We start from the raw sequence: 22,462 nt of genomic DNA on the forward strand, positions 1-22,462 counted from the left end.
TGTGTCATCTACTGAGTAGTACGCTTCAGCTGTTATGAGAGAAAGATTCTATCCCCCCCTCGGCTACACCGCGGGAATGGAAGCGTGCGCATGCCGGCTGCACTGCGACTTTTTCAGACACGATTTTAAAGAACCTAAAAAAAATGATTCTCTCACATCTCATAGATCATTTGCCAGCTTCATGATGAAATGCGTATAATTTCCTTAATGGTCATAGTTGTTGTGATGTTTCTATATTAAGTAAGGTAACGCACGAAATTTGAATAATTTGCAATAAAAAGTACGGATCGCTACGATTTTGAACTTTTTGGATGTTAGATCATACATTTCTGTGTGCGAGATGTATATAATACACTCCTGGAAATGGAAAAAAGAACACATTGACACCGGCGTGTCAGACCCACCATACTTGCTCCGGACACTGCGAGAGGGCTGTACAAGCAATGATCACACGCACGGCACAGCGGACACACCAGGAACCGCGGTGTTGGCCGTCGAATGGCGCTAGCTGCGCAGCATTTGTGCACCGCCGCCGTCAGTGTCAGCCAGTTTGCCGTGGCATACGGAGCTCCATCGCAGTCTTTAACGCTGGTAGCATGCCGCGACAGCGTGGCGTGAACCGTATGTGCAGTTAACGGACTTTGAGCGAGGGCGTATAGTGGGCATGCGGGAGGCCGGGTGGACGTACCGCCGAATTGCTCAACACGTGGGGCGTGAGGTCTCCACAGTACATCGATGTTGTCGCCAGTGGTCGGCGGAAGGTGCACGTGCCCGTCGACCTGGGACCGGACCGCAGCGACGCACGGATGCACGCCAAGACCGTAGGATCCTACGCAGTGCCGTAGGGGACCGCACCGCCACTTCCCAGCAAATTAGGGACACTGTTGCTCCTGGGGTATCGGCGAGGACCATTCGCAACCGTCTCCATGAAGCTGGGCTACGGTCCCGCACACCGTTAGGCCGTCTTCCGCTCACGCCCCAACATCGTGCAGCCCGCCTCCAGTGGTGTCGCGACAGGCGTGAATGGAGGGACGAATGGAGACGTGTCGTCTTCAGCGATGAGAGTCGCTTCTGCCTTGGTGCCAATGATGGTCGTATGCGTGTTTGGCGCCGTGCAGGTGAGCGCCACAATCAGGACTGCATACGACCAAGGCACACGGGGCCAACACCTGGCATCATGGTGTGGGGAGCGATCTCCTACACTGGCCGTACACCACTGGTGATCGTCGAGGAGACACTGAATAGTGCACGGTACATCCAAACCGTCATCGAACCCATCGTTCTACCATTCCTAGACCGGCAAGGGAACTTGCTGTTCCAACAGGACAATGCACGTCCGCATGTATCCCGTGCCACCCAACGTGCTCTAGAAGGTGTAAGTCAACTACCCTGGCCAGCAAGATCTCCGGATCTGTCCCCCATTGAGCATGTTTGGGACTGGATGAAGCGTCGTCTCACGCGGTCTGCACGTCCAGCACGAACGCTGGTCCAACTGAGGCGCCAGGTGGAAATGGCATGGCAAGCCGTTCCACAGGACTACATCCAGCATCTCTACGATCGTCTCCATGGGAGAATAGCAGCCTGCATTGCTGCGAAAGGTGGATATACACTGTACTAGTGCCGACATTGTGCATGCTCTGTTGCCTGTGTCTATGTGCCTGTGGTTCTGTCAGTGTGATCATGTGATGTATCTGACCCCAGGAATGTGTCAATAAAGTTTCCCCTTCCTGGGACAATGAATTCACGGTGTTCTTATTTCAATTTCCAGGAGTGTATATTGAATTTTTCTTTAAACTTGAGACGATAACTACCTGTTGAGTCTCGAGAAGATAGGTTGTATGTGGAACACTCACTTCCGATGGCACAGACAAACGATAGAATGAAAGTGATTCATAATACCTTCATACCTCAAAAACGGTTTCAGATACCGATACGAGTTTTCGGCAAATGATAGCACGCAAAGCAAAGAGTATTTTGCCACATAGTGAACATGGGGAACTTTCTTATGAACTGTGATATACGAGTAACTACAGATTTTTCAGTGAAATAATGTAATTATTTTAAGTGCCATCAATAGGTGGTGAAATGAGAATTAGTATTGATTTTTGATAACGTAAGTGAAGGAATCACACGTTTGTTTTTATGCCAAGCATGAGCTTTTCTCTATCTATTGACCTGATTTGTCCTAATTTTCGCTTTCAGGATAGTGTTTCAATTGCATTTAGCATTTTCTTAAGGGCAATAAGGGGACCATAACCTAACCAATAAAAACACTCCGATACCACGAAACAAACTCCTCCATACTTCATTCGTGGCACTAGACATGATTGCAGGTAAAGTTTTTCAGGTAGTCTCCAAACCCAAAACTCTTCAATCAGCTTGCCACAGGGTATAGCTTCATTAATGTTTCCAGCCACCCACTGCTCAGTGCATCGCTGTTCACCTCACGCCAAGCGTCGCTTAGCACTGATTACAGAAGTGTGAGGAGTATAAGGAGCTGCTCGACCGTTGTACCTCATGTTTTTCTCCCCTTCCACTGATTTTATGTGATTTTTTACAACCACCCTCTGCGATGGTCGACTGTCCCTGTCCGTCATTACATGGGGCCTGCCTGGTCTTGGTTTAGCTGCGAGTGTTTCTGCACGTTTCTACTTCACAATTACATCAGCCACAGTCGATTTGGAGAGCTTTAGACGGGTTGGAATAGCCCTGATGGATTTGTTATTCAGGTGACATCAAATGCCTGGACCACACTCGAAGTCGCTGAGTTTTCCTGGACGACCAATTCTGCTCTTACTGCTTCTCTATTGACGACACAGTGCTCCCTGCCGAGACGAGGTCCACGCGAAAGGCTGGCCGTGGCTCGAACATCACAGCACGTGATACTGTGTATCGTACGAGTGCCAGCAGCTGTCAACGGCGGGGAGCAAGTAACAGTTAGATACGAGTTTAATAATTCTCGACTGCGCTTTTCAACGCCTGCAAGCTGTCGACAGCATATGACAAAGTTAAGACCTTCAGTGGGTACCTTCTCAAAAACATATCGATTTTCTGTGGGCCCGGCTCGAAGCCGGGCGTTCGCAAAGTGTGAACGACAAGCCGACTAGTGTGACGTCACAAGTACGTTGCGGGTCCCGTATTTCTCGAGGGGTACGTGTGTACCCTCGTGACGTACGCGCCGCGCTCTGTCTTCTCGTGGGCCTCGACTCCCTGCCTCCTTTTACAGTGGCAGATCTGTCCCCCTTGACGTCTAACGGTCAGTTCCAGAACATAGGGGTGTCCAAATGCTTTCGATCAGATAGTGTACAAGCGGCGACTGAAGGCTCCCTATCCTCTCAGCGTCATAGATCCAGGACCGTGCAGCCGGTCCCGTAAGACTGTGACGAGTGCTCTCCCAGGCGAAGAGGAGTCAGAGGGCTGAGGGCCGAGAGAAGACGAGCTGCGCAAACAGCGAGTGCTGGCCTGCATACGACGGCTTGATTGCTACACACAAGCACAAACGTGACAGCAGTTTTGGTGCTAACGCATTTCGCGCATATCACGTTGCACTGTACAGGAACTGAAAAGGAGTAATAAAAAACTCTTCAGCAATATTACTTCAAATACAACTCACCATAAAGCGATTACCGGCTTTATTTTCGAGCTTTTGTGACGTCTGCGTCCCAGACCGTCATCAAATGTAAAAAAATACAGATTTTATATCTCGTGGTACAGAAACACAAATGCTGTGGAAGGAAAAATGGTAAGGAAAAGACACATCACTATACATACATCTGCATTCATTTTGAAAATGTAAGTAGCTTCCATCTACTGTTCTTTGCAAGGCGACTGTTATTTTCGAACAATTGTTCTTGAAAATATTTCACAAAATGTGTTAGGAAGTGATCTCTTTTACATCTTAACTACGAATACACGTCCGCCCCACTAGCTTAACGGTCAGCGCGTTGGATTGCCACTCACGGTGGCCCGGGTTCAATTCCCGACTGGGGTAGGAGATTTTCTCCCCTCAGGGACTGGGTGTTGTGCTCTCCTCATCATCATTTCATCTCCATTGTCGACGCCCAATGTGGCGTCGCACTCAGTAAGACCTGCATTTGGCGGTCGAACTTCCCTCCTGGGAACTCCCGGTCACTGACGCCATACGATCATTTCCATTTTTACGAATACATGTCTCAGAGAAGTATAGGTAATTGCTGTTTCCAGAAGCTGTTTAAAGATTTGTCTGTGATCTGCAGTGCTTAGGTACTATCAGAGTCATCAGACCTAAGTTTTTAAGTCAACTGGTATTCTTCAACGACAATTAGAAATATTAAATCAGATGACTGTTTCAAGACACCTCTGCGCATGTTAGGTACTTATGAGTTAATGTTACTGTGTATCCCACTTGTTGTGAAGTCATCACCACTGGTCACAAGTGCTTTAGACTTATTGCTCCGCCGGCCGCAGTGGCCGAGCGGTTCTAGGCGCTTCAGTCTGGAACCGCGCGACCGCTATGGTCGTTGGTTCGAATTCTGCCTCGGGCATGGATGTGTGAGATGTCCTTAGGTTAGTTAGGTTTAACTAGTTCTAAGTTCTAGGGGACTGATGACCTCAGAAGTTGAGTCCGATAGTGCTCAGAGCCATTTGAACTTATTGCTCCAATTTATGAATAGTAGTAATGAATGTAATACGTAACTTCCTATGTATAACACATGCTTACGTCATTCTGGAATATTTCTATGTCAGGTGCATGTTCTTTGTAGGTTCCGTAATTTACAGTACAACTTGGTACATAACACGTACGTATCATTTCCTGTACCTAGATCAAGTACCGGAAGTATAAATGTTTTTCGAAAGCAATAAAAAACAGATTGCACATGCTTAAACAAGGATTAATTATGTAATAGAAGAACATAAAAAGGTCTACTGTGAAGATAGTCGCGTCTTCATGCTTACTTTTTAAGTATGAATATTAATATACTTGTAACAAGTACTGAGTGGCTGATACAATTCTGGGGGATACAATGTTTTCTGTGCACCAACAGAATTTACCTCATGTGGCGCGACTAATCTCGAAATAGACCAACTCAGTCATATAAAAAACGGCAGTTTCAGAGTCTTGCTGCCCCCTTCCACCCGTTGAAGAAATTTCTGCCGACGCCGATGGATTTTACATACAGCTCGTTCTGGCGCGCCACCTGCTTCTCGGTGCCATGTGGACTATGAGCCATTTGTCACAGGCTCCGTAACTCGTAGCCTACGTTCCTGCTCCACAAGAAGGGCGCTCTTCTGCGCAGATCGTATTATAATGGTAATAGCGTCATTTGTAAAAAAAAAAAAAAAAAAAAAAAAAAAAAAAAAAAAAAAAAAAAAAAAACCTTCTGTATGTGTACGACATTGCAATGCCTGTGTTATTCTGATGATGATGCACTGCGGCGACCACAACCGTTACGAAACATATCAGATGAAATCGAAATTGCGAATAATCACTACCAGCACCTGTGGAATGGAATGATGATAATGGAAATTTTTCCCGTACCCGGTCTCGAACCCGGATTTCCCGCTTATCGCGAGCGGCCGCCTCACAATTTAGCTATCCGGCCACGACTCACGGCCACACCCAGACTTCCATATGTCGTCAACCACGTGCCTACTGGATGTCCGAGTACAGAGCGTAGACATATGCTTGACGTCATATGGAAGTCTGGCTCTGGCCGTGAGTCGTGCACGTATAGCCAAATGGTAAGGCGACCGCTCGCGATAACGGGGAAATCCCGGTTCGAGTCCCGGTCCGGCTCAAATTTTCATCGTCGTCATTCCATTCTACAGCTGATGATAGTCATTATTAGCAACTGCGAATACATCTGATATGTACTATATGTGTGTCCTGGGAACTGGCAGCAATACGAGTATAACATACACTGAAGATGGAGTCTAGCAGTGCTCAGTTCTCGGCCCTATACTCTACTCTGTATTACGAAATGATATCCCAAGATAGCCGAGAGGTCAGCTTTCTAGATTTGCAGATGACACTGTATTCTACAGAAGTAGCTCGAGTCTTCAGTTATTAGCAAAATATCTCGAGCAGCACCTAAGACTTGTGTAGCAGTAGGCGAACAACTGCTAGATAACTGACAAGACTCATGGAGTATTATTTACCTTTAAGAGAACTCAAAGAGACTTGGTTATCCGTTTCCGTGCCACAATTCTTCCCTGGAAAAACAACATTCTGTACCAGAGCATAAAAACTGGAGAGGAGACTGACAGTCAAAGGTTATGTCACTGACATTTGCAGTAAAGGGCCCAGCATACTCTTTAGACTTTGTCCCCCAATGAAAAGCAAGAGACTAACCATCACAACTGGTACCGAAGTATGGTCGCTGGCCTCTGACACAAACCTAGCCAAGGTTCTTTGAATCGAAAACAGATATAGGGTCGCAGATGATAGCCAGCACCAAGCAAAGAGAGAGCTCTACACAAACCTAAGAACTGCCAAAATCCCCCAGACCATTGAGACTAACTCACAAAATTTTTTTGAAAGACAAAACCATAAATACCCTATACTGTCATTGGAAACATAGGAATAAATCCACATGACCGCAGAACAAAATTCTCCAAAATGATGACATCCAATATATTTCATATTCCATAAATCACGCACCCAAGTACTCACCGAGTAACACACAGGACTAGTTGTGCTATGCCAAAACTATGGTTCGGTAGTTTTGGTACAGTACATAAGTGCCTTAGTAAATAGTAGGATTATTGTTAGTGTTGGTAGAACTGCTGGGGAAAGAAACGTGCCGGCCGAAGTGGCCGTGCGGTTCTAGGCGCTGCCGTCTGGAACCGCGAGACCGCTACGGTCGCAGGTTCGAATCCTGCCTCGGGCATGGATGTGTGTGATGTCCTTAGGTTAGTTAGGTTTAACTAGTTCTAAGTTCTAAGGGACTAATGACCTCAGAAGTTGAGTCCCATAGTGCTCAGAGCCATTTGAACCATTTTTGAAAGAAACGTAAATAAATGTGTGAAAGAGAAACTGGGAGCCAAAGACTACTCTTTGTGGTCTGTTTATTTGTTCTGCATATTATTAGAACCGCAAAACATTCGCATTTACTCCATTGTGTATTTTATATCCGTAGAAAATACAGACTGCATTTTGTAAGTAATAAAAATTAGCTGCTCGCGTAACTACAGCTGCTATACACAACCAAAGCAGTTACTTCTGATGCAAGTACTTTTTACATTCACAAAGGTAAAAAATCTATATAATTATTATTGTTATTTTGTACTCAGTCGAACGTTCTTCATCATGATCAAAGGCAGGAGCTTCCTGTTACTACTGTTAACTGCATGATAAATCTGATTTTTTATTTTTTTATTTTTGCTACAACGTCCCTCTATTTCACGTTGCAAATCAATAAGTGTCGAATAAAACCTCAATTAAACATCGACAGTTTAAGTTTTTCTATATATACTGTTTATTTTTAAGTAAGAACAGACGGATAACTACGAAGAACAGAAATGTCCCATAGGTGAAATGAAATCATCGTACAGCACTGATAGCCAGGAATCCATATTTGAGGAAGCTCAGTCGCCGAGTTTCAAGCATTTTCATCTGACGTCACATTGGGCGACTCGCATGTCGATGATGAAAAGATGACGACGACAACACAACCCCCAGTCTCTGAGCGAAGAAAATCGCCGTCCCGGCTGAAAATCAAACCTGGTCCCGCTACACGACAGTCGGACACGCTGACCCCACTCGGCTGATAGGCGGACATTCCATAGGTTCCACAGCCCTTTGTATATCTACATCTACATTTACATGATTACTTTGCAATTCACATTTAAGTGCTTGGCAGAGGGTTCATCGAACCACAATCATACTATCTCTCTGCCATTCCACTCCCGAACAGCGCGCGGGAAAAACGAACATCTAAACCTTTCTGTTCGAGCTCTGATTTCTCTTATTTTAGTTTGATGATCATTCCTACCTATGTAGGTTGGGCTCAACAAAATATTTTCGCATTCGGAAGAGAAAGTTGGCGACTGAAATTTCGTAAATAGATCTCGCCGCGACGAAAAACGTCCTTGCTTTAATGACTTCCATCCCAACTCGCGTATCATATCTGCCACACTCTCTCCCCTATTACGTGATAATACAAAACGAGCTACCCTTTTTTGCACCCTTTCGATGTCCTCCGTCAATCCCACCTGGTAAGGATCCCACACCGCGCAGCAATATTCTAACAGAGGACGAACGAGTGTAGTGTAAGCTGTCTCTTTAGTGGACTTGTTGCATCTTCTAAGTCTCCTGGCAATGAAACGTAACCTTTGGCTCGCCTTCCCCACAATATTATCTATGTGGTCTTTCCAACTGAAGTTGTTCGTAATTTTAACACCCAGGTACTTAGTTGAATTGACAGCCTTGAGAATTGTACTATTTATCGAGTAATCGAATTCCAACGGATTTCTTTTGGAACTCGTGTGGATCACCTCACACTTTTCGTTATTTAGCGTCAACTGCCACCTGCCATACCATACAGCAATCTTTTCTAAATCGCTTTGCAACTGATACTGGTCTTCGGAAGACCTTACTAGACGGTAAATTACAGCATCATCTGCGAACAACCTAAGAGAACTGCCCAGATTGTCACCCAGGTCATTTATATAGATCAGGAGCAGCAGAGGTCGCAGGACGCTTCCCTGGGGAAGACCGTTCACTGCTTCCAGTTTCTATGGGAATCTAGTAAGAGACTGAGTTCATATGCAAACAAATCAATCGAAATGAGGTAACGCCTGATAGGTATGCAACACACATGACACAGAGGCAACGCGGTTACGATCTTACTGACCGAAGCTACTAGGAAAAATACCGTAGTCCCGCTTACTTACGATAGCCTACGGTAGTTTTACAACTCTACTCGTAAAGTGGTCGTTGCTGAGCCAGTTATTAAGAGAGACTGACCAGCGCCCTGTTGTATCTGGCGGTGGCGGCGTCCAGCTGGCGGCGCAGGCGCTCCTCGAGGCTGCCCAGGTCGGTGGCGAGCGCGTCGCGGTTGCGCGAGGCCTCTGCGTAGCGGCGCTCGGCCTCGCGGCGCGCCGCCTCGGCCGCGCGCGCCTCCTCCCTCTGCTGCTCCAGCCACGCGCGCTGCTGCAGCTTCTGCTGGCGCCGCCGCGCCGGACCGCCCTCGTCCTCGCCCGCGAACCTGCGTCGCGGACACGCCACACAACACGCGTTACAATCAATACCAGGAGTGGCTATAAAACAGTGGGACCGTAGAGCATGAAGTGAACTTAGTCTACTGCGTATGTGATCAACATCACACCGGGCTAGTCAAGTGATTCTGGGACGGCGCTACTTGTGTACAATTTGCGGTATTAGCGAAACTTGAATATTACACGTATTCTCCTTGTTTTGTACAGGGTGTTCGGAAATTCCCGTTACAAACTTCTAAGACTTGTAGACGGAGTACCTTAATAGATTGAATCGGAACCGATGTACGGAAATTAACCCAACGACGCTATAGAGCGTCAAAGTTATAGGCGCCGCATCCTGTAAATGTATGTACAGGGTGATCAAAAATTCAGTATAAATTTGAAAACTTAATAAACCACGGAATAATGTAGATAGAGAGGTAAAAATTGACACACATGCTTGGAATGACATGGGGTTTTATTAGAACAAAAAAAAAATAACAAAGTTCACAAAATGTCCGACAGATAGCGCGTGAAAGATCTCTTGCGCGCATCGTTTGGTGATGATCGTGTGCTCAGCCGCCACTTTCGCCATGCTTGGCCTGCCAGGTCCCCAGACCTCAGTCCGTGCGATTATTGGCTTTGGGGTTACCTGAAGTCGCAAGTGTATCGTGATCGACCGACATCTCTAGGGATGCTGAAAGATAACATCTGACGCCAATGCCTCACCATAACTCCGGACATGCTTTACAGTGCTGTTCACAACATTATTCCTCGACTACAGCTATCGTTGAGGAATGATGCTGGACATATTGAGCATTTCCTGTAAAGAACATCATCTTTGCTTTGTCTTACTTTGTTATGCTAATTATTGCTATTCTGATCAGATGAATCGCCATCTGTCAGACATTTTTTGAACTTTTGTATTTTTTTGGTTCTAATAACACCCCATGTCATTTCAAGCGTGTGTTTCAATTTGTACCTCTCTATCTACATTATTCCGTGATTTATTCAGTTTTCAAATTTATACTGACTTTTTGATCACCCGGTATATAAAGGGTGATTTCATGATGATGTTACAAACTTTCAAGGATGATGGAGAAGGATATATGTATCGATTTGAGTTAAGGGTCCCTGTACCGGAAACGGACGTGTCGAAAGTTATTAGCGAAAACCGTTCTGATACCTGTGACAGTGTTGTACCTGTACTATTGTTGCTAAGATTGCAGGGCAGGTATGAGGGTCACTCCAAAAGAAATACACACAATTTTTTAAAAAAAAATCCATCTTTTATTCTACATGTTTGAAAGTTTTACAGTGTGTAGATAAATCCTTTAGGAACAATATTTTCATTTCTCCACATAATTTCCATCCCTCTCAACTGCCTTACGCCATCTTGGAACCAGCGCCTGTATACGCATATGGTAAAATTCTGGACCAACCTGTGGGAGCCACTGTTTGGCAGCGCGCACAAGGGAGTCATCATCTTCAAACCTTGTTCCACGAAGAGAGTCTTTCAGTTTCCCAAAGAGATGATAGTCACATGCAGGCAAGTCAGGACTGAGAGGCAGGTGTTTCAGTGTTGTCCATCCGAGTTTTGTGATCGCTTCCATGGTTTTTTGGCTGACATGTGGCTGTGCATTGTCGTGCAACAGCAAAACATCCTCAGTCGAGCTTGAAGTTTCTTCAGAGTCGTCACATATGCATCAAAATTTATGGTGGTTCCATAACTCTCTGCACATTGTCTCTAGTGTGTGCAGTACGAGGCCTGCCACTGCGAGGACAATCCTCAATATTGCCATGCCCGCTTTCATCACGTAACCTGCTAGCCCACCGACTAACTGTACTGCGATCGACAGCATCTCCATACACCTTTTTCAACTTCTTGTGGATGTTTCCCACTGTCTCGTTTTCACAGCACAGGAATTCTATGACAGCACGTTGCTTCTGACGAACGTCAAGTGTAGCAACCATCTTGAAGACATGCTGTGACGGCGCCACTCACGGGAACAGGTTGAACTAAGTATAAAAACAAGCGGGAAGGATGTATCTACACACTGTAAAACTTTCACATATGCAGAATGAAAACTGTATTTTTACAAAAACAGTGTTCATTTCTTTTGGAGTGACCCTCATAACTTTCAGATTTAGTAGTACAGACTACAGCAAGAAGACATGTTTAATAAACATGCGCCCTAAAAACGATACTTCAGGAGCTACGAGCACTTGTTCGTCTTCGCTAGTGTAAAACACATTCGTCTACTGATCAAGTGCTAATACCTCTTAAGGTATGCATTTTGCAGCCCATGTTTACTAGACGTTTTCTTGTTTTGGTCCATACTACCACCTCTGAAAGTTGCTTACTCTACAACCTTAGCGCCTATAAGTCTGACGTTCTGCAGCGTCGTTGGATGACATTCCTGGACGTGGGTTCCTGTTTAAGTACTATAAGTCTGTAACGGAAATTTTTGAACACCCTGTATACGTTTCTGCACGTTTGAGTTTTAGTAACACCTACGGTGCGGTATTGTCAATGCTACGGATGTAAAGAGAAGTGTGTGAAAGGAGGACCAGTTACTTTTCATAGGTATGTACAACAAATATATAATTGTAAATGTCATATTGATATGAGGCGCTTTATATGTTGAAAAATATGGAGACACGGTATTACAAAGTCCTGTAATGTAGAGATAATTTCTGAGATCTTATGGCCATGTGTTTACGAGACAAGTGCTGGATAACTCTGCACGTGTGTTTAAGGAAACTGCCACTCAGTGTATGTTTACATGTTCGTGCTATGTTCATAAGCAGATAAAATTTACACATGACAGTCTGATTAATTTCCCCCACTTTATGTAGGTTCTCAAACCCTTATGTGTATTTAAGTATTTCTGCATGAGACAGTTTCCTATACAGTGCCAGTGTAATGTAATTTATTATAACAGATTCGACAATGTGAATCAGTGCAATAGAAAACATAAAAAATATTGTTGGCTGTCACTTCTTCTATAACTCCAAAATTCAAGCATTGATCTTTTAGTTTTTAGTTATTTATCTATTTTTTTGCGCAATGGATGGTTTCACTTTTCTGATGAGCTGCCGAAAGATGTTATAGATATTGCTTAAAATAGCTATGTAACTTCCTGTGCAAGATCCAAAGATGAGCCTGAAAAGCTTCGAAAACCGGTTTATGGAATGAATAAATAACTATTTCAAAAAAGTGCGTGGTTCTAATTTCCTGTCTTTACATTATACTACAGATATTTTACTTGTCTATAAAAAGCACCAGGGTAAATAAAGAGAAATTGATAATAATAACGGACAAGCGCAGGGGGAGCAGATCGCTTACTGTATTTACTGTAACAGTTCACAGTTCCAAATGTGTTGTTTTTTCGTGACACTTCGGCGCCGTCTACATTGTCATTGTAACGAAATTAATTAGAATAGAGATTCGAGAATGTCAGGAAGTGCAATAGAAAACATTAAAAAAATTTGTTGGCTGTCACGCCTTATCTCGTTACCAAAAAAAAGTAAATAAAGTGGAATTTGAGCTACGATACTTCGGCGAAAAAGCACAATACCATTGCTCTTCACAACTTTAAGCCAACTTCAGTTCCTGGTATCAAATTGTTGCGTTTCTATAAAAAGCGTATACAAAGTTTCACGGTAGTTCTGAAGGTGATACATCTATAGCAGCGAAGCAATAACACCCAGAAGACGCTAAGCGCTATACGGGCTAAAATGCGCCGTCCCAAACTCATGTGACTTCAGCTGAGGAGATTTTCCAGGCAGAATTCTCGTTTCGCGTATCCAAATGCTCTCTCCATAGATATTTATACTCTATGGACGCGACTGATGCTGCCACAGTGTAAGTACGCTTGCACCGAAGATGAACGATCAATGTCTGTGAAGCGTGAAGCTTTTTCAGTCGAATGTGGCATCTCTGATGTCCGTAGATATATCAGTGTGGCCGTAGCCTTTATTTGTATAAGAGCTGTTTATTCAGTTTGTCGGAAAAGCGGTAAGTATCATAACAAAGCAACGAACTGATGTGAAATTTCAAATGAAACTTGAAAAATCTGCTACTGAACACTACCTTTCACAGAAAGAAGTGTATAGAGAAGACGGTCTGACACGTACGCGATTTTCTGAGTGGTTCAACCGTTTTCAAGATAGCCTAGAAGACTTCAAGATAACTCACGCCCGCCATCAACATCAAAAACGGATTAAGCTGATTCCATCTGATCGTCGGTTGAGTATTCAACCAATTGCTGAAACTGTAGGAACTGACAGAGAATGCGTAAAGCAAATTTTATATAACCAATTTAACATGAGAAAAGTGTGTGCGAAACTGGTGCCGAAAATTTTCGCGATCGAACAAAAATAAGATCATGAAAATTTTGTACTGGCACTTCGAATACCATGGAGAATGATCCTAATTTCGTGGAAAGAGTGATAACATGTGACGAATCTTGGTTTCTCAGTTACGATCCAGAAATTAAGTGCCGGTCGATGAACTGCAAAGGCCCAACTTGATCGAGAGCGAAAACAGTTCGATTGAGCAAATCAAGGTTCAAAGCGATTATGGTTCTTTTTTCGATATTCATGAAATCGTGTATCTTCAGTCGGTACCTGAAGGTCAAACTATTAAACAACATTACTATCTTGAGGTTCTTGCTCAGCTCCGTGAGAAAATAAGTAAGAAACGACACGAACTGTGGAAGAACATGTCACGGGTTCCGCATCAAAGACAACGCACCGGCTCATACCGCATTGTCTGTTAAGCGGTTTCTAGCGAACTACAGCACCCCTGTGTTAGACCACGCACCTTATTCGTCTGCCCTAGCACCATGTGACTTTTATCTACTCCTCAAGTTCAAATCTGCTTTAAAAGGAACAAGACTGCAGTCCGTTGATGGAGTGAAAGAAAAAGAGACATGCGTTATCAAGTAGGTCACAGACGAAGGCTTCCAGCACTGTTTCCATCAATGGGGATAAAGGAGGGTAGTAAGCTGAGGAGGGTAGCAATAACTAAATATGTATGTTTTTGAAATAAAATGTTTTACAGTAACAGTCCCGTTATTTTATAGCCACATCTCGTATTTCATAAGGCATTGCGGGTAACAGCTAGTCTTAAAGTCACATCTTCAAGTAATTCCTATACCAAAATAACGATCATCCACAAGGTTCTGTTTTGGCCGCACTTTTATTCAACTAGTACACCATAACATAGTCACCAATGGTTATGTAAAGTTCAGCTACGCCGACGACCTAGCAATAGCAGCTCAACGAAACACGCTCGAAGAAGGTGAGAAAACTCTTACTAACGACCTACAAAACATTGACTAGTATTACAAAAAGTGGAGACATTGTCCAAACCCTAAAGAAAGTACAAGTCAGCTCATTCCATCTGACAAACAGAATGGTAAACAGAGTGTTGAATGTAATCTGTAACAACAAAAAATACGACGTAGTCGAAAGCCCAAATATTTGGTTGTGACTCTCGACAGATCCCTGACATTCAGTAAACATCTAGAGCTAACAGCACAAAGGCTACGTCTAGAAACAATATATTAAGGAAACTGGACGGTGCTAGCGGGTGATCCAATGAGAGCACCTTAAGATAGTACAAGCATTTGTGTATCTTATCGCTGAAAACTGTTCTCCTGCTTGGAGTAGAAGTAGCTGTATCAGGAAAACAGATATCCATCTAAATGACACAATGAAGATTATTGCAAGATGTTTTAAATCCACAGCAATACCGTGATAGTCAGTAATCGCGAATACCGCCCATCCAGATCTCCGACTACGACGAGCAGTAACACATGAATGAACTAAACTCAAAAGATTCAGAGAAATTCATTAAAATATTCAACAACTTACCACAGACCCATCTAAAATCTATTGAACCAATCTGGGTAAACTGGCCAACTCGACCCAGAAAGCTACGGTCTAAGAGAAGAGTGGAGAAATGAGTGGCAGTCTTTCTATGGTCATGAGAAGATAAGGAAGATAGATCCGACCATCTAACTACCGGGAGCGCACCAACCAAGAAAAATGTGGAGCTCCCTCTTCGTCCCAAGAACGAATTATCGCGACGGTTGGTGATTATTTAGGCAGCAATATCGTGGTATTGCATGGGTCCCGCGGTTACTCTACAAGGTCGCATTATTGCCAGGGATTATCTAACCAATTTGACTGATCAGGACCATCCGATGGTATAATGTTTGTTCCGTAATGGTACAATGTCTGTCTTCCAAGATGACAGGTTCTCTGTGCACACAGCTCGCATCGTCCAGGACTAGTTTTGTGAGCCCGAGGATGAATTGTCGCATCTCCCCTGGCCACTACAGTCCCCAAGTCTTACTGACCGTTTGTGGTCTACTTAAGGGTAGGGTGCGTGATCGCTATCGAACTTGCCAATATTTTTCAGCGATAATAGTATGAGATTCCCTTGAAAACCATGCAGAACCTTTATGTGCGGTAAATGTGGAAACATAAACTATGACGAAGTTGTTACCATATGCGCCCAAATAGGACCAACGCGCTGTTATTCTTTCCTTAGCTGCCGAAGAACAAACATCGGTACAAATCAATCAGAGAATGAAGAATGTGTATGGGACAGCATGCTTGTCAGAAACTACCGTTGTGGAATGGTGCGCCAAGGGATGCTGCTGCTTCATGATAACGTGCGTCCTCATATAGCAAATGGCGTAACGCAGAAGTTATACCAACTCAAGTGGGAGACACTCGAACCTCCACCCTTTAGCGCTGATCTCTCCCCACGCGATTACACGCCTTCAGCCCCTTAAAAAATGCCTTGAACTGTCGACGATTCCTGTCGAATGAGGGCGCGCAGCAGGCAGTTACTGACTTCGTCACGCAGCAGGACACGCTGTTCTACCAAACTGGTATGTTCAACCTGGGTATGATTGCCTCAGCAGTCACGGCGAGTTTGCCTGGTTGGCAAACCGATTCTGGATTGTACGGCCTTCGAACGGAAACTCTTTGATCGCCACTTGTAGTAAACTACATCTTTTAATAACATATTAAATTTTCAGTAATGTATTATACAATTTAAACAACCAGGAAACATTTCAGATATGTACCACATGTTTTTAAATAATGGCAGTCAATATTTTTGTAGCTGTGAATATCAAGTGACGTTTTTCAAAACGGTTGCAACTAGCCTAGGGCTGCACCTTGAAACGTGGGTTAGTTACGTGTAGGAATGGTCTTAGGGCGTGGCTCCTGTGGTAGTACATCTCTTAGGGGCTTCTGGAAGGCTCAAAAAACGGTGCGAAAGGCAGTGGTACCAACAGTCTTTTGTTTCTGGCACTGAAAATTCTATCTACCCGGTGGTTATAATTAAACTTTCCCTATTTCACACGTTATAACGCGGAAACGAATTAACGTACGAGTACAAAACCTGGTAGCATTGATGTCAAGGAGAGAAGGGAAATAATGCAGAATCATTTCAACTGAACACTTTGAATGTGCTGCTACGGTACATAATACCGTTAGATACCAGTACCATTACTGCTACAAAAGGGGCTCAATATGGCGCCCATCAGTGTCCATAAGAGTCTGAAAGCGCAGGACTGCGTTCTGCACAGCAGAACGAAGCATGTCCGTAGGTATGCTGGCTATCTCTCTTGATATGTTGCGCTTCAGATCAGCACATGTGTGAATGCTCCCCTGTAAAACCTGTCCTTCAGGTACCCCTCAACCAGAAATCACAAGGAGTGAGATCAGATGATCGTGTTGGCCAAGCATTTGGAAACGATCAGTTGATAATTCGATCGTTTCCAAATGTGTTTCGGAGAAGGAGGTGAACTCCACAACCGATGTGCGGTGGGGCCCCATCTTGCACGCAAACTGTTGAGCTCAATGCACCTCTCGCCTGCAGGGCGGGTATGATATGCTGGCGAAGCATATTGTAATAGCGCTGGCCAGTGACACTGCACGGCTTTGGTCCTTGAGTGCCAACCTGTTCAAAAAAGAATGGGCCAATGATGAACGTAGCCGTGAAGCTACAGCTGGCGGTGGCACGCTCACCACACAGAGGAACTTCATGCACAGTGACTGGAGGTGAAGATCGCCACAATCACCCATCAGAGAAAAATGAGCTTCGTCTGTCCATATGATGGTCCAGGACCAGCCCTCGTCAACGTGAATCCTTGCGAGAAAGTGGAGAGCGAAGTCAACACGTCGTTGTGCGTCCTGTGGTGCAAGGTGCTGTACGATATGAATCTTGTACAGATACTATTTGAGAATGCCAAAATTAGATTTTCACTCTGCAACGGAATGTGATATGAAACTTCCTGGCAGATTAAAACTGTGTGCCGGACCGAGACTCGAACTCGGGACCTTGGCCTTTCAGGGGCAAGTGCTCTACCATCTGAGCTACCCAAGCACGACTCACGCCCCGTAAAGTTTGGAAGCTAGGAGACGAGATACTGGGAGAAGTAAAGCTGTGAGGACGGGGCGTGAATCGTGCTTGGGTAGCTCAGATGGTGCCGGCACGGTAGCTCAGCGTGTTCGGTCAGAGGGTTTAGCTACCCTCTGTAATAAAAAAACTGAGTGAACTGATCAACGAACAACCTGAACGGGTGTCATCGGACGCCCGCCACGAACAAATACAACGAACAACATAGGACAAAAGAGATTTTTAAAAAAAAGATGGTAGAGCACTTGCGCGCGAATGGCAAAGGTCCCGAGTTCGAGTCTCGGTCCGGCACACAGTTTTAATCTGCCAGGAAGTTTCTTATTTGAGAATGGTTCGAAGCACCTTCCGTGTAGTGGACCGCAGGATGTTCAACTGTCGTGATTACAGCACGCGCACTGCCTGACTATCGGGAATTGCACGCAGCGTTGTCTGCCATAGCAACAGCGCTTTCATGAACCACCTGTGGTGCAAACGGTCGTCGGCCTCTTCCCGGAGCGACGCCCAGTTCTCCAGTAGATTCCAACTTCTTCATGATGCTCCGCACAGCAGGTGGAGAAAGAGGACCCTTCCGTAGTCCTTTCAGTCGGCGATGTTCTCGAAGTGCAGCTGCAGCATTACTGTTGGTTTGATAACGGATTTTCACCAATAATGCTCTGCTCCATTTGTCCAAGCTGATGTTGATACGTCAACAAGTGCACTGCGACTGGTCAAGTGTATGGGGCTATGAATCCAGATGACTGATCACGGCACCTGGTGGCCATATTTGGGACTGGACGGTGGCACTGTGATGCATGGAAATCATGCACCCAATACATTAATGCTACCAAGTTTGGTACTCGTACGGGAATTAGTTTCCATTTCATAATGTGTTAAATGGGGAAAGTAGATTGCGTAGCCCCTACCTGCATTGTGCGGTTGCGCTGAAACGCTAACCATTAGCGTATTTTGAGGGACCGACCTCTGGGCGCAGGCGAGTCCGCAGGGCTCGGCGTCGTCCTCGCAGGGCGGGCGCGCCTTCTTCAGCGCCTCCGGGTCGTAAAGGTCGAACTCGCGGCGCGTCTCGGGCCGCTGCTGCTCGGCGCGGAACTTGTTGATCTCCTCGCTCAGCCTGCGCCGCTCCTGCCACATCCACCAAAGCGTCGATCACTTACTGTCTCGCAGTGTCTTTTTCGTTTGATTTTATGGAGCACGGTGTATTTAAGTCCTTTAACATGCGCAGTGCATAGTGATACAGATTTTCGTGCTGTACCACTGAAGAATTGGCCACCTACACGATGAACAGTACTGTAAAACATTTAGTATACTGTATGCTGAAGCCGGCCGGTGTGGAAAAGCAGTTCTAGGCGCTACAGTCTGGAACCGCGCGATCGCTACGGTCACAGGTTCGAATCCTGCCTCGGGCTTGGGTGTGTGTAATGTCCTTAGGTTAGTTAGGTTTAATTAGTTCTAAATTCTAGGGGACTGATGACCTCAAAAGTTAAGTCCCATAGTGCTCAGAGCCATTTTTTTTTGTATGTTGATGTTAAATATTTTTAATAGTAATAATTGTTTAAAATTACAAAGTGTACCGGTGTTTTTTGTTTTGTTTTCCTCTGTTGCACGGATGTCGCGAAGATGATCCGAGCTCTGACACCTGCAGGAAGAAGCCCGAGACTGCGCAAAATCCCCAGCGGCGGTCATTAATATAATAAAACAAAATGATCATTAAAAGTTGAGTTGGATGTTTTCAACACTGTACTCATTTCTTGTTCTGGTTCAAAAGGGTCTGAGCACTATGGGACTTAACATCGATGGTCATCAGTCCCCTAGAACTTAGAACTACTTAAACCTAACTAACCTAACGACATAACACACATCCATGCCCGAGGCAGGATTCGAACCTGCGATCGTAGCGGTCACTCGGTTCCGGACGGTACGTAAGTTGACGTACTTAATCGGGAATAACCTTATGATGCAATCACAAATGCCGGCCGGGGTGGCGAGCGGTTCTAGCGCTACAGTCTGGAACCGCGCGACCGCTACGGTCGCAGGTTCGGATCCTGCCTCTGGCATGGATGTGTGTGATGTCCTTAGGTTAGTTAGGTTTAAGTAGTTCTAAGTTCTAGGGGACTGATGACCTCAGCAGTTAAGTCCCATAGCCCTCAGAGCCATTTGAACCAATCACAAAAATGGTTCAAATGGCTCTGAGCACTATGGGACTTAACATCGATGGTCATCAGTCCCCTAGAACTTAGAACTACTTAAACCTAACTAACCTAAGGACATCACACAACACCCAGTCATCACGAGGCAGAGAAAATCTCTGACCCTGCCGGGAATCGAACCCGGGAACCCGGGCGCGGGAAGCGAGAACGCTACCGCACGACCACGAGCTGCGGACGAACGAATCACAAATCGACTAATATTTTTGTGGCATTATGTTTGCGGATGCCTAAGCTTATTGTATTGCACCTATGACCAACCACCCGATCCCCACATGCCGCTACTGCCGTCTTTTACAAAACGGCTGAAGCAAAGTTGTAGACCCAATATCTAAATGATAAATCGTACAAAAATTAAGAAGTGTTATATTTGCGATTGAAATAGTTTGCCGAGATATATTTCCATAACAGTATTCAATGTTTAAAAGAAAAACAGTGTGTGCTATTACCGGAATGTGAATGAAAGCTATTAAGCTCCAGTTGACCGAAATAAATAACAAAATACTCTAAAGTGCAAATAAAAAATTTCGTATTTGAGTGTTAGGGTAGAAATCAGACCTTCAGTTTATTCAACGGACTGTAATAAGTATTACTGTTAGCTGTCTAGGTCACAAGGACAATCGACAAAAAATTTTCATGATTCAGACAGATTTTAACCAGTGGCATTAACATTTCTCGCCGTTTTCCATCTCAAGGGAGACAAATCTGTAGACAGCTAATTTTTTTAAGGAAGTAGTAGCATCCATGCAGTCCGCCTACGATGCTGAGTGGTCAGCGCAGATGACTGCTACGCGGGTGATCCGGCTTCGATTTCCGGTACTGCCAGGGATTTTTTCCTTGGTGGGAGGACTGGAACCAGGAGCACTGAGCCTCGTGATGCCAGCGGAGAAATTACTCGACCGATCAGTAACGGCTCTGAGAACAAGAAACCCGACAACGACCGAGAGAGCGGTGTGCTCCCCACCAGCCCCTGCTGCACCTGATGGCCCCGACGACCTAAGTGGCAGAGGATGACGCGGCAGGCCCAGTTGGACTATCTAGGACCGCAACGTTGGAACTCTACTTGCTTTACTAGTGTACACACAGCAGTACACGGCCAAAGTAGAGTTCAGATACATACATTAGTCGCAACGACAACATTTGCGCTACATATAAACTACCACTACAGTGCAAGGCACTCAGTATTAGGCAAATGGAGGACTATTTTACCTCCGGAATATTTTACCCAACATCATACCACCGTCATTAAGTAATACGCTAGAACTGCATATTCTAGTAAATACAATACTGGCCATTAAAACTGCTACACCAAGAATAAATGCAGATAATAAACGGGTATTCATTGGAGAAATATATTATACTAGAACTGACATATGATAACATTTTCACGCAATTTGGGTGCATAGATCCTGAGAAATCAGTACCCAGAACAAGCGCCTTTGGCCGTAACAACGGCCTGATACACCTGGGCACTGAATGAAACAGAGCTTGGATGGCGTGTACAGGTACAGCTGCCCATGCAGCTTCAACACAATACCACAGTTCATCAAGAGTAGTGACTGGCGTATTGTGACGAGCCAGTTGCTCGGCCACCATTGACCAGACGTTTTCAACTGGTGGGAGATCAGGAGAATGTGCTGGCCAGGGCAGCAGTCGAACATTTTCTGTATCCAGAAAGGCCCGTAGAGGACCTGCAACATGCGGTCGTGCATTATGCTGCTGAAATGTAGGGTTTCGCAGGGATCGAATGATGGGTAGAACCACGGGTCATAACACATCTGAACTGTAACGTCCACTGTTCAAAGTGCCGTCAATGCGAACAAGAGATGACCGAAACGTGTAACCAATGGCACCCCATACCATCACGCCTGGTGATACGCCAGTATGGCGATGACGAATACACGTTTCCAAGGTGCGTTCACCGCAATGTCGCCAGACACGAATGCGACCATCATGATGCCGTAAACAGAACCTGGATTCCTCCGAAAAAATGACGTTTTGCCATTCGCGCACCCAGGTTCGTCGTTGAGTACACCATCGCAGGCGCTCCTGTGTGTGGTGCCGCGTCAAGAGTAACCGCAGCCATGATCTCCGAGGTGATAGTTCATGCTGCTGCAAACGTCGTCGAACTGTTCGTGCAGATGGTTGTTGTCTTGAAAACGTCCCCATGTGTTGACTCAGGGATCGAGACGTGGCTGCACGATCCGTTACAGCCATACGGATAAGATGCCTGTCATCTCAACTGCTTGTGATACGAGGCCGTTGGGATCCAGGACGGCGTTCCGTATTACCCTCCTGAACCCACCGACTCCATATCCTGCTAACAGTCATTAGATCTCGACCAACGCGAGCAGCAATGACACGATACGATAAACCGCAATCGCGATTGGCTACAATCCGACCTTTATCAAAGCTGGAAACGTGATGGTACGCATTTCTCCTCCTTACACGAGCACCACAACAACGTTTCACCAGGCAACGCCGATCAACTGCTGTTTGTGTATGAGAAATCGGTTGGAAACTTTCCTCGTGTCAGCACGCTGTAGGTGTCGCCACCGGCGCCAACCTTGTGTGAATGCTCTGAAAAGCTAATCATTTGCATATCGCAGCATCTTCTTCCTGTCGGTTAAATTTC

At 45.2% G+C, this 22,462-nt stretch overlaps 1 protein-coding gene across 1 annotated transcript in view; it reads right to left on the reverse strand.

Annotated features, from left to right (window-relative positions):
• The window catches only part of LOC126235290 (RIB43A-like with coiled-coils protein 2), a 148,209-nt gene that overhangs the window by 62,648 nt on the left and 63,099 nt on the right, over positions 1 to 22,462 (reverse strand). Inside the window, exons 3-4 of the mRNA XM_049944016.1 lie at positions 18,585 to 18,745; positions 8,948 to 9,188 (exon numbers count right to left, since the gene is read on the reverse strand). Of these exons, the coding sequence (XP_049799973.1) occupies positions 8,948 to 9,188; positions 18,585 to 18,745 (402 nt within the window). The remainder of the gene's footprint in view (positions 1 to 8,947; positions 9,189 to 18,584; positions 18,746 to 22,462) is intronic.

The sequence above is a fragment of the Schistocerca nitens genome, chromosome 2, assembly GCF_023898315.1.
Source record: "Schistocerca nitens isolate TAMUIC-IGC-003100 chromosome 2, iqSchNite1.1, whole genome shotgun sequence".
Lineage (NCBI taxonomy): Eukaryota > Metazoa > Arthropoda > Insecta > Orthoptera > Acrididae > Schistocerca > Schistocerca nitens.